Source organism: Nilaparvata lugens, chromosome 9 (genome assembly GCF_014356525.2).
Source record: "Nilaparvata lugens isolate BPH chromosome 9, ASM1435652v1, whole genome shotgun sequence".
Classification (NCBI taxonomy): Eukaryota; Metazoa; Arthropoda; class Insecta; order Hemiptera; family Delphacidae; genus Nilaparvata; species Nilaparvata lugens.
The window spans coordinates 16,408,024-16,421,538 of record NC_052512.1 but is presented as its reverse complement, the minus strand read 5'-3'; the positions used below and the strand labels follow the sequence as shown (position 1 = coordinate 16,421,538).

Genomic DNA, 13,515 nt, shown 5'->3' with positions numbered 1-13,515 from the left:
AGGAATATTTTTTATATCTTGTTCATTAATCAAGATAAATTTTTCCTAATTGTTGTTTTTTCGGCTATGAAAAATTATAACAAACTACCAAAATATTTTATTTCAATCATGAAAATTGATCATTGAATCATAGAAAAATATTTTCCTTGACGAATTAAATATAAAAGTTGATCATTATTGACAAATATCAACAATCAATTGACAATCAACATCAGATATACTGAAATACAAAATATATTGAAATCACCGCTATCTAATATACCGGGTGTTTCAAAAACAATGACCCAATTTTAAACAGTTATATTTATTTTAAAAAATGGTGTACACAAACCAATTTTACATCAAATTACTCACAGAAGTATCAAGTTTATGATGATGTTTATAAGTGTTCTATGTGCCCTCCTTTTGAGGCTCGGACGACATCTAGACGGTAGCCAAATTCATCCCAAACGTTCGCAAGATGTCTTCTCGGACTGCAACTACTGCATCAGTTATCCTGGCTTCTAGCTGCTCAATATGAAGTTCTAAGGGAGGAACATAAACACGATCTTCAACGTTGTTCCTCCCTTAGCACTTGATATTGAGGAGCTAGAAACCAGGATAACTGATGCAGTAGTTGCAGTCCGAGAAGACATCTTGCGAACAGTCTGGGATGAATTTGGCTACCGTCTAGATGTCCTCAAATGGAGGGCACAAAGAAAACTTATAATACATCATCATAGACTTGATACTTCTGTCAGTAATTTGATATAAAATTGGTTTGCGTACACCATTTTTTTAAATGAATATAACTGTTTAATATTGGGTCATTCTTTTTGTAACACAAGGTACATTATTTGTGTATATGATATGTATATTTGAAAAAGAGAATTGGCAACTCTGTTGCCCTATCATTTCTATTGGATATTGTGAATCTCACAATAACCTGAATATAAAATTTAAGCTGTCAAAGGGCCACACGACTGTTACATATCAGCCGGGACCGACAATTGACGTGCCCATCCAATAACACATGAATAATATGAGAAATTATTCATAAATGAAGTCCATACTCCATACAAAATTACTTTTGACTTGGAGGCGCAGAGAAATGGAGGGAGATCAATCAATTACAGTGATGGATAGAGTCATAGGTGGAAGCGCAGTTGCCAATTTTTCTATTAGAATCAGTCGTGTCAGTGCTTTCAGAGAGGAAAATTTGTAAGTTTAACATGAGCACTTGAATACTCACTAGAAATTAGAGGACGCTGGTCGGTTCAAAACGGTGACATCGCCGACATTGTATCCCTACTGCTCTATGCCTTCTCTGCTGCGCATGTCCCTCCCAAGTCAAACGTTATTTTGTACAGAGTATAATGATTGACAAGACATTGAAGAGTAATAGTTGCAAGTAAAACTCACCAGGTATGATTGGTGCTGGCCACAACTCATTGGCACTGATGGCCATTTTGGTTTCAAAGGACACAGATGGTGGTGGCACAGGAGGGGGGATAGCATGTGTGATGATAGGATGAGGAGGGGGGAATTGAACTGGGCTGCAGTGGGGAGGGAGCTGGAATTGAATGCGGCAGAAGAGGGGAAGGCGCTGGTATGGAGTGAGGGTTGAGAGGCGCGGGAGGGGGGAATGATGCCCGGTGGGGGGGAGAAGAACACACCTGGTGGGAGGGGTGGGGGTGGCGGTACGGTGGTGGGAGGATAACAAGGAGGGGGAAATTGTGGCAGGCCCGGAGGACCAAAATTCATAATATTGTTGATCATCATCTGTTGTTGGGTTGGCGGTGGGAGGAATGTGGTGAAGCTGGGTGGAAGGGTGAATTGCGGAGGTGGCTGAGTGAACATTGGAGGTGTGTTGAATTGGTTGGCAAAACTGCCCTGATTCATGTTTGAATGGTCCAACAAGCCTGCTGTATCACTTTTTCCACCTGGAATTTCAAATCAAATGCAATTACTACACAAAGAACTGTGATGCACAAGTATTTATATTATATTCTAGTGTGTTCATAGTGTACAGATATAAATTACTGAGATATTGAAATTATTAAAATTTAGATTTTCGTTTATTTGTGTATAGTGTGTTCCATTTTTTTCCTCAAAAAATTGATGATTTCATTGATCATTATTGACAAGAATCAAGAATTAAAGCAAATTTAAACAATGATGATTCTCACTAGAATTTGCTTTCTCAACAGTTAAAAATTCTGTAAAAGCACATTGTTTGATTTGTGTTTACATAACACGAGAGCAAGACACCATTCTTTCACTAACCAAACCAAACTGGATGAATGCAACACCATAGAGAAACAATAGCATAAGTAGATATCCCATGGTATAGGGCGTTTATGTCACAACTTTTACTGTTATCTCAAGCCGATTACTGTTGATTTTTACTGTTTTGACCGGGAAGAGTGTATGAACAGCACAATATAAGAGACCACCAGCGTCATAAAGCTTCACAGGAAAGAACTATGTGAACTATCAGCTTGAGATAACAGTAAAAGTTGCGACATAAACGCCCTATACCATGGAATATCTACTTATGCTATTGTTTCTCTATGATGATATGCTTAGGCCTTCAAACTACGCAGCCATGTAGAGGATGCATGAAACTTCCACATACCACCAGGCCCGCTTCTGGGGGTTATTTGGTTTGTGCTCTACTAGCAAGATGTGTGCCTACCTTTGTAATAGATTGAAATCATCAAGAAGTTTTGCAACATTGTTTGTTTGTTTTTGAAGCTTCCCAGAGACTCTTATTAGAGTAAAGGAATTGTCAAAATATAACACATAAAAATAAAATAACAAATTGAAAATACAGCGACAAACGAAAATAAAATGACAAGTTGAAAATAAAACGATTACTTTCAATTACTTATGCTTTCCTCATAACTTATCAATTTTCTTATGTATTTTTAAATTGCATGTACTGTATCTTTTTTTTAGTAACTTTCTTAATACGATTGTAAATTGTAGTGAGACTGTATTGGGCTTAATGCCTGTAGTCTTCTTTGTTCTCTAATAAATAGATAAATGAATAAATGAATAAATGAATAAATGAATAAATGAGTAAATGAATAAATGAATAAAGAATAAATGAATAAATGAATAATGAATAAATGAATAAATGAATAAATGAATAAATGAATAAATGAATAAATGAATAAATGAATAATGAATAAATGAATAAATGAATAAATGAATAAATGAATAAATGAATAAATGAATAAATGAATAAATGAATAAATGAATAATGAATAAATGAATAAATGAATAAATGAATAAATGAATAAATGAATAAATGAATAAATGAATAATGAATAAATGAATAAATGAATAAATGAATAAATGAATAATGAATAAATGAATAAATGAATAAATAAATAAATAATTAAAATAAAAAAATAAATAAATATTAATAGATAGAGGGAACAGTTGGTATTTGGTATACCTAGTTCTTTGCTAGGCTAGATGCTTGTGCATGCAGGAATGATTGGTTTTGATGGAAATATACTCACCGTCAGCTACAGCAGAACTATCGGCAACTGAGTCTGCATTTTTCATTCCAAGATTAGCACCATTAGCTGTCTGCTCGTCTGCTAAAAGAGAGAAAACGTTGTTGTTCAAATGAATGAGAATAATCATTGTAGAGAGCAGAAGCAAAATGCAAGGCTATATTGACTTTCTTTAAATTATTATAATATTGTTGACTACAAGGTAACCTGTGCTCTGCAAGGGTCTATTATAGAACTTGACGAACTGAAAACTTGATGTAATAAAATCTTGAAGAATTGAAAATAGCTATAACAATTTTCGGTTAATTGAGAATCTATATGCAAAATTTCAAGTTAAGGCTGTGCAAAGGCTAAAAATAAACTTTTTACTCGTGATATTTTTCAAAGTTTTTTGATTTGTATATCATCAAGCTATCAAAATGAAAAAGTTTTTTCAGGAAAACATTTTTTTTCGATCATTAATTTTTGAGATATGAGCGACTGAAGTTTGAATTTTTGGGACAGAACATTTCAAATTCGGTACGATATAAATCCATGAGATTTAGAGGATGGATTCTTCATGGTATTGTTGATCTAGTTGAACAGAAATTTTCTGAAAATATCAATTTTTGGAAAAGTTATTCAATTTACCAAAAATAACTCGACTAAAAGTTATTTTTAGTAAATTGAATAACTATCTTATAAATTGATATTTTCAGAAAATTTTTAATTTACTAGATCAACAACACCATGAAAAATCTATCCTCTAAATCTCATGGATTTATCTCTTACCGAATTTGAAATGGTTTGTCCCAAAAATTTAAAATTTAGGCGCTAATATATCAAAAAGTAATGATCAGAAAAAAATGTTTTCCTGAGAAAAATTTTTCATTTTGATAGCTTGATGATATACAAATCAAAAATCTTTGAAAAATATCTCGAGTAAAAAGTTTATTTCTAGCCTTCGCACAGTTTTAATCAGTTGAGTAGTTGATACGTGATGATGCGTCAAATATAATTTTCCTATCTCGTACGTGTATAAGCCAGTTCTTTCCTTTACTATAGTACACTATCTGATAGTGTTTGCATTAAATAACACAATGTGTCTATATGATACTAGAGTGAGACCCAGTTGAGTATGAGTCGACAATGGAAGGATATAATAATAAAATATGCTAGTCCAATCAACAAATGCTATGGGGGGATCATATATATGGCACACTTTTCGATCATCAATAACATCATAAAAGTTTCTAACCATCAGGTGTTTCAGCAAAAGTCCTCACCCCTATAGTGAGGTTCACTCTATAATAGCAGTGGATGAAAATAGCAGAACAAGGTTGCCGATCCTCTGTTTTGTCAATGCCTTCTATGGACGGTAGCTGATACAGGTTTATTGATGTACGGTAATATTATTTTTCATTCTCGTTCAAATTAATCAATTATATTTTATCAAGCAAGAAATTATATTTTTCAATCATTTCATAATTAAGATGAAATATTTTGTTATTTAACATTGTTCAAAGACAATCTGGCAACAGAGCAAAGCGAGAAAGACCTATTCGCTTTGTTGAATGATAGACAAGGATAGCAATACCATTGCTAATCAAACACTGCCAATATAACGTGGACATCACTATAGAGTTCTAACTCCGCCGTGTTTACCCCCTTAGGGCGTGAGCAAGCGAGTTGGGAGAACGGTGGTGGGAGGACCGTTGCTGAACGAAGAGAGCCGTTGCTGAACTTATTCCCCTCTTCGTTCAGCTATATGGGAACTGAAATACGAATTCCGCCGCATGTGAAGTAGAATCTTAATAAAGACAATTATTAAATTCAATTCTCTCTCTTTTGAGGTTTAAGAGTGAGAGAGGGCCGGCTACGCCCTAACTTCACCTATCTAGGATTAAAATAAAGGCAGCAATTCAATTCAATTCTTCCACACTCATGCGCAAACACACATTTTTTATCATGCCTGGATAACGACTATAGTGAGGTTCACGTTATAATGGCAGTTTTGATTAGCAATGGTATTTCTATCATTGTCAATCATTCAACAAAGTGGATAGCTCTATCTCTTTCTCGCTTTGCTCTGTTGTCAGATTGACTTTCAACATTGTAGCATAGATAATTATTAATTGACCGAGCGAAGTGAGGTTCAAGATTTAAGTCGACGGTTTGGCACTTCTCTTAATGTTTAAATGTTTATATGTTGCGCATTTACGGCGAAACGCGGTAATAGATTTTCATGAAATTTGACAGGTATGTTCCTTTTTGAGCGCGAAGTCTACTGTTCACAAAACTACTAGTTAAGTATGACGACAAAATTTCCAGCTGTTTTTCCAAGGACGTATTTATCCTTTTAATGACCTTCAGCAAGTTATCTCAGGGTAGAGACCTAGTGCAAATCAAATTTTCATATCATGAACCTACTTGGTTAAAAATTTCGTGAGAGTCGTTAGAGCCTTATCGATTGGTAATTTGACACCTTGTGAGAGTGAAGAAGAAGAAGAAGAAGAAGAAGAAGAAGAAGAAGAAAGAAGAAGAAGAAGAAGAAGAAGAAGAAGAAGAAGAAGATGCTTCAAGTAGCAAAAAGGAAGTCAAATCCCTCACATAGATGTAGATATATTTTAGGATGATTTTAGTGTTGGTTTTTAATGTATGGTTTAGATGCTTATTATTATTCTAAATATCAAGTGATACATTTGACACCTTGTGAGACCGGACTCCCCGTTAATTACTCCGAATCGCTCCCCTATATATAGCTGAGACCAGTCGGAAATCGTTCAGCGAGAGCTTGTCATCTCATCTCTGAATTCGCATCGATTTCACGTTATTTAATCGACGAAACACTGAAATTCTTTTGAAAATCGGTGAATCGACCATTTAAACCTGGCCAAATTACAAAATGAATCGATTATTGTCATAAATAATTAAGAAAATGATGAAAAATTGAGTTTGGAAAAACGTATGAAATGAGATTGGAATGGAGTTGCAGATAGTCACAGATTGCTACGTTAGATAGCGCAGAGGGCGTCCATTTGAGAAGGGTGGTGGAGGGGGTTGAACAAGGTCTATAAAATACAGGTCATGACACAGTCCCGTGATTCATTGCAAAATCGCCATTTTATGGGGTTCTAGTTCACCAATATTCAAATTTATAAGCTGTTATCATTATAGATTGAACAACATGATGTGTTATTTTGTTATATTGTTCAAGAAATACTGATTGGCTTTGAATTGAAAAATAAATTCTTCCCACAGAATAATAATATTTAGATTCCAACTAGGAACTTAATTTTTGATCTTTGGATTGAGAACTTCAAATTCTTTTTGAGGTAAGCCTTTTGTCCCAATGCCTTATGAATCATAAAAAGTTACAAGAATAAGAACAATTTTCAATGATGAAAAAATGAATATTTGAATAATTTATTATTGAAATTTCATTATTAAAAAATCGAAAACCTGAATTATCTGAACCAGAATATTGTTTTTAAAAAGCATAATGCATGATTTTGTTATGAGCCGATTGGAATATTTCAAATGTACCGCCATGAAGACTCCAAATAATGGCCGCTCCATAAGGAACACGAGTGTCATGACCTGTATTTATAGACCTTGAGGTTGAAGAGCGTCGGAAGCGCTCCTGGTAGAATTTTCTTGAAATAAATGGGGTGACAATTCGACACTGGGTGCCGGTTGCACAAAAGCCGGTTAAATTTTAACCGTGATTAATTTCACGAGAACCAATACGAGAATACGAGGTTGAGTGGTAGAGAGGACTTGAAAGTCCTAACTCCGCCAAGAAAAGATATTTTTCATTTTCATTCTCAGAGAAGGCCTTTTTAATAAGACAGCTTCTCTGATTGGTTCTCGTGGAATTGATCACAGTTCAAATTTAACCGGCTTTTGTGCAACCAGCACTGGGAGGATAAGGATACTGCATTGAAAACCTTGAATGGTATCTTCAATTTGTAAATATAAAATTAAATATCGGGGACCGAGCTTCGCTCTGGAGTACAAAAGCATAAAAAAATCATTACGAAAGAAGGAATTATAATAACATTCATACAGATGTGTTCCATCTAATAACAGTAAATTGAGATTAGTTCCCAGAGGAATGCAAAAATTTCCCTCACAAAGGCCCAGTTGCACAAAAGCCGGTTAAATTTTAATCCTGATTAACTTCACGTGAACCAAATCAGAGAAGACCATTTCAAAAAGATCTACTGGAATTAATCAGGATTGCAAATAACCCGGTTTTTTGCTACCGGCACAAAGTACTCGATTGAATGATTACAAAAGTTCAACAGCTGAGTCATAATTTTGACACAGTCCCACATACATGAACTCGCTCACTCACTTCCATTACCAACAGACGACGAAATAATTATTATAAGATGTTTTTCCAAGGATGAATAATAATTATCCTTTTGATGTCATTCAACGAGTTTTCCCAGGGATGAGACCTAGTGCAATCGAATCTTTATATATGATAAACCTACTATTTTCTTAATTTCGTGAGAATCGTTAGAGCCGTTATCGAGATCCGGTGAAATACAAACATATAAACATCTAAGCATATAAACAGAAGTTGCTCGTTTAATAGTATAGGATAGTTGTAGAGCACTTCCATCAATCAATAAAATTAATTAGGCGAAGAAAATGTAATTAAATAAAAATCAGCTGTTATCCTATACTATTAAACGAGCAATTTATGTTAGATGTTTGGATGTTTAGATGTTTATATGTTTGTATTTCACCGGATCTCGAAAACGGCTCCAACGATTCTCACGAAATTCAGAACATAGTAGGTTTAAAATACAAAGATTCGATTGCACTAGGTCTCATCCTTGGGAAAACTCTCTGAAGGACATTAAAAGGATAATTCATCCTTGGAAGAACAGATTCCGTCGTCTGTCGACAACAGAAGATGCGTGTGCCAGTGTGGGAGATCAGCTGTGTAATCATTCAAACAGCTTACCGTATCTCGCGAGAAATATTATCTAGAAATTTTAATAGACTCGATCAAAATAATCTGATTTGTTGACATGACATGGTTTATCACTCTAAATTAGAGTATATCATAATATTCAAAGTTAATCATTATTTGACAGTTTTAAGTGATTAGTGAGTGTTATTTTGTTAATCAATTTGGTTTGTAAACAATCTAAATTAGAACTTTTCTGTTTTTAAATATTTTGACTGAAAATTGGACCTGAATTCAAGTGTATGAAACATAACCTACTTTTTGGACCATTTATAGTGTATAAATGAAAATTCGGGGAAGAAACAGTTTTGGGCTGTGCCTGTTTGTCCTTCCCCAATCATTTTGAATAATTGTGCTCTGTTTACAATAAATAAATAACGAGCGAAGCTCGGTGCCCCGATATTCTAGACTGTTATGTGAGGTCCACCACGGTATTTAGATGAAAACGGTAGGGGTCATGAAATGTGTGCGCAGTGGCCAGCCAGCTAGATTGCGTCATCGCCACCAACCGATGTTTTTAACACCTATTGCCAATTTATGAAACTTATTTGTTAAAAACAGATGATTGGATATAAAATGACGTCAGCTACACCTCAAATTTAGCACAAATACGTGGCACGTACCGCCTTCTTCTATATACCGTGAGGTCCACGTTATAATGGCAGTGGAGGAGAGAAAGCAGAACAACGTTGACGATCCTCTGTCTTGTCAATGCCTTCTATAGATGGTAGCTGATACAGGTTTATTGATGTAATTTCAACTGTTCATTCTCATTTTAAATAATCAATATACTGTATATTTTATCAAGCAAGAAATTAAATTTTTCAATAATTCCATAATGAATTTTCATCATAAGGATCAAATATTTTGTTAAACTATTAATAATTCTACATTGTTACAAAACGATCTGGCAACAGAGCAAAGCGAGAAAGAGCTATTCGCTTTGTTGAATGATAGACAAGGATAGCAATACTATTGCTAATCAAACACTGCCATTATAACGTGGACCTCACTATAGAGTTCTAACTCTGCCCTTAATAGAATAGGATAGAAATGAACTTTATTCAACAAAACAATTCAAACAGTTCTCAATGTAGAAAACAAAGAGAAAAAATGAAATAATATACAGTAAATCAGAAGTAAAAAGTTCATTAGGCATGGCATTTTGCCGTCAGCCGAAGTTGAGCCGAACTTGATAATATTGATTATAATACTTGACTCTTGAGACAAAGAAAAAGCTTTCATAAATTATACAATACAGTAATAATAAAAAATAATAATTATTATTGAACGAAAATCCTAAATAAATGCTGCAAATCACCCCGAAGACCTCTGCTACTGCAGACATTGACAACAGGGCTAACAGCTAAATGGAAATTCGATGAGAACTACTATCCAAAAATTAAATGCCAGCCCGGGAATCGAACCCGGTACCTCCCAATTGCTAGTCAGGAATGCTTGCCCTTACACCAAACTGACAATCTCTATATAATAATTATATATTAATTAGCATTTGGATAAATGCATTCTCTATTTAATTCCATCTGTAAAAAATAATATATAAAATTGGCTTGGTTTGCGATTCATAACAAAACAGACTGTCTTTGGAAGAATAGATTTTAAATGTCAAATATTGAACTCTCACCTGATTCATATGAGGATAGAGAAAAAAATAAATAAATAAAATATACCCGTTTTTATCTAATTAATATTACTGTTATATGTGATGGATGCTTGGTAGTAGTATACACGACCAAAGATTTATATTTATAAAACAATCCATTCATCACAGAGAGAATGACCAACGATTAGAGGAAAAATAACACGATAAAATAAAATAAAACGATTAGAGCATTAATAATTGAACTCTTCTTTTATTTGCTTTCTATACCTTAGAACCGCCCTCACATACCTCACCAAAAGTTTCCAATCCTTTCCATCCAAGTATTCTATGACCTGTCTTCTTTCCAGTCTCCACTTATTGAACCATGTCTTTCTTATCTCTCCTAGAATTTAACATCTACCTAAAAAATGAAACATGTCCTCGTTTTTCTGACTATTGCACATTGAACATCTGTGTGTTTCTTCCCGTCTTTCCGGTCTGTAATTCATCGGGAATAGAGCTCCTCTAGCTTTGAAAATCTATATATATAAAAGCGAAATGGCACTCACTCACTGACTGACTGACTGACTGACTCACTCACTCACTCACTCGCATAACTAAAAATCTACCGAACCAAAAACGTTCAAATTTGGTAGGTATGTTCAGTTGGCCCTTTAGAGGCGCACTAAGAAATCTTTTGGCAATATTTTAACTTTAAGGGTTGTTTTTAAGGGTTTAAAGTTCGTCTTTTAGCATGTATATTCTTCTTCTCCCAATCTAATTATAATTGAAATTTCCATATCATATGTTACTATAGAACTATAATCTAGATAGAGTACCTCTTCAAAACAGTTGTTAACTGGCAACTAAATTAATAATTTTGTCAGGTTGGCATTAAGTTGAGTTGACTTTGTTAGGTTGGCACCAAGTTGAAGATTTAAATGCATTTATCGCGGAAAAATTGATTGTGCACTGCTACTTCAATCCTGGGAATATTATATTACTAGCCGTCAGGCTCGCTTCGCTCGCCATATCCGTTTAGCCAGACGTTTAGTCTGGACCCCCGACTGGATTGTTCTAACATATGATAAAAATGCTCAAATGAAAAATGCAGGCGAGCGAAGCGAGCCTGCTGATCTCATTCTTGGACGATCCAGTCGTGGGTCCAGGGGGCGGAGCCCCCTGGCTAGACGGATATGGCGAGCGAAGCGAGCCTGACGGCTAGTAATACTTATAAAATTCCGCTTATTTCTATCATTTATGTATTCTCTTATCAGACTTTCCTCTTTATTCAACAGAGCATATATGGAATGAAATTGCACAGCATCAGCCCTATCCAACCACTTACCCCGAACCGCTTGTCTAATTTTAGTGACCAATAGCTGATATATATACAGATTAATATAGACTATACAGATATAATATAGCTGACCCATTTTGCTCCACTCACGCTTTTCCTGCAGATTATCTGGCCAGTCTATATTATTATCTCTACAAAGTCTCAGCCATTCTCCATACCAACCACATTTATTCCTGATGAATATTTCACTGAGGATTCGCGGAAATCTATGCTCAGGCAGCGCAAGCGTTTTTAATACATAGTTGAAGTGTTGGACTAAAGTATTCACCCACATTGCATCTACTCCAGATTCAAGGTAGATGACGTAGTTCGGCGTATTTCTTGGTAGGGATAGCAATCTCTTGATAAAAAATCTGGTGTGGCGCACTCACACAACTTTCCTTGCCGTTATGAAAATTGATCACCTGACGCTAGTGTTCCCGCCCATCTCAAGTCTACTATTCAAAGATTTAAGCCAGCTGGTGACAGGGCAATAACGCTGGAGACACACATGAGGTCTGCTATCTCTTCATAGTGAATGATTTAATAGAATCAACAATAATTTGCAATTGAATATTTTATATAATATATAATAATCATATTTTCTCAAATTTGAACTTATTTTCAATTTCAGGTGAAAATGTTACTGAACATTAATTGTAGAGATTTTCATGCTCAATCTACTCCACTTGATTTTTTTTTGTTTCAATCTATCTGCATTGATGGGGCGGAGCTCCTGAAATTTTTACAGATATGGGACTTGTGGCAGTTGATAGAGCTTATCGATGACTATTTTAGGTATGAATATGATCAAAATCGTTGGAGCCGTTTCCGAGAAAATCACGAAAAACCCTGTTTTTGACAACATTTTCGCCATTTTAGCCGCCATCTTGAATTGCATTTGATCGAAATTGTTCGTGTCGGATCCTTATAGTGAAAGGACCTTAAGTTCCAGATTTCAAGTCATTCCGTTTATTGGGAGATGAGATATCGTGTACACAGACGCACATACACTCATACACACACACACACACACACATACAGACCAATACCCAAAAACCAGTTTTTTGGACTCAGGGGACCTTGTAACGTATAGAAATTAAGAAATTGGGGTACCTTAATTTTTTTCGGAAAGCAATACTTTCCTTACCTATGGTAATAGGGCAAGGAAAGTAAAAACTTTTGAAAATTTTCCAACTCTTCAGATTGCACGGAACCCCACACCTCAGCCGCATAAGTCACCACTGCTCTGCTTGTAGCATTATAAGCATGCCACTTGCTAGAGATTGGTACCTCGTCATTTAAGATAAGCTTACGCCATACACTATTTATACCAAATTTTGCTGATGTTACTTTATTTTCAAAATGTGGAAGCATCGATAGAGCAGGTGTGAAAGTAACTCCCAGATATTTATATTCCTTCACCACCTCCAGTCTTTCCTCTCCATAATACCACCTCTCATCTCTCCTCAGTCTTCCCCCTCTCCTAAACACCATCATTTTTACTTTCCTTGCCCTACTACCATAGATAAGGAAAGTATTGCTTTCCAAAAAAAAATTAAGGTACCCCAATTTCAAGTTTTCTATACGTTTCAAGGTGTCCTGAGTCCAAAAACATGATTTTTGGGTGTTGGTCTGTGTGTGTGTGTGTGGTGTGTGTGTGTGTGTGTGTGTGTGTGTGTGTGGTGTGTGGTGTGTGTGTGTGTGTGTGTGTGTGTGTGTGTGTGTGTGTGTGTGTGTGTGTGTGTATGTGTGTGTGTGGTGTGTGTGTGTGTGGTGTGTGGTGTGTGTGTGTGTGTGTGTGTATGTGTGCATGTCTGTGAACACGATAACTCCATTTCTAATTAACCGATTGACTTGAAATTTTAAACTTACAATACGACACGACAATAAGAAATTCAATAAAATTCAATTCAAGATGGCGGAAAAAATGGCGGATAATTACTAAAAAACCATGTTTTTCACGGTTTTCTCGGAAACGGCTCTAACGATTTTCTTCAAATTAATACCATAGATAGCTATTTGAAAGCCCTATCAACTGACATGAGTCTCATTTCTGGGAAAATTGCAGGAGCTCCATAATATTCATGAGAAAAAT

General features: G+C 35.2%; 1 protein-coding gene across 1 annotated transcript in view; it reads right to left on the bottom strand.

Annotated features, from left to right (window-relative positions):
• Window positions 1-13,515, bottom strand: part of LOC111050776 (SURP and G-patch domain-containing protein 1) — a 72,623-nt gene that overhangs the window by 53,297 nt on the left and 5,811 nt on the right. Inside the window, exons 3-4 of the mRNA XM_039435266.1 lie at window positions 3,513-3,593; window positions 1,402-1,922 (exon numbers count right to left, since the gene is read on the bottom strand). Of these exons, the coding sequence (XP_039291200.1) occupies window positions 1,402-1,922; window positions 3,513-3,593 (602 nt within the window). The remainder of the gene's footprint in view (window positions 1-1,401; window positions 1,923-3,512; window positions 3,594-13,515) is intronic.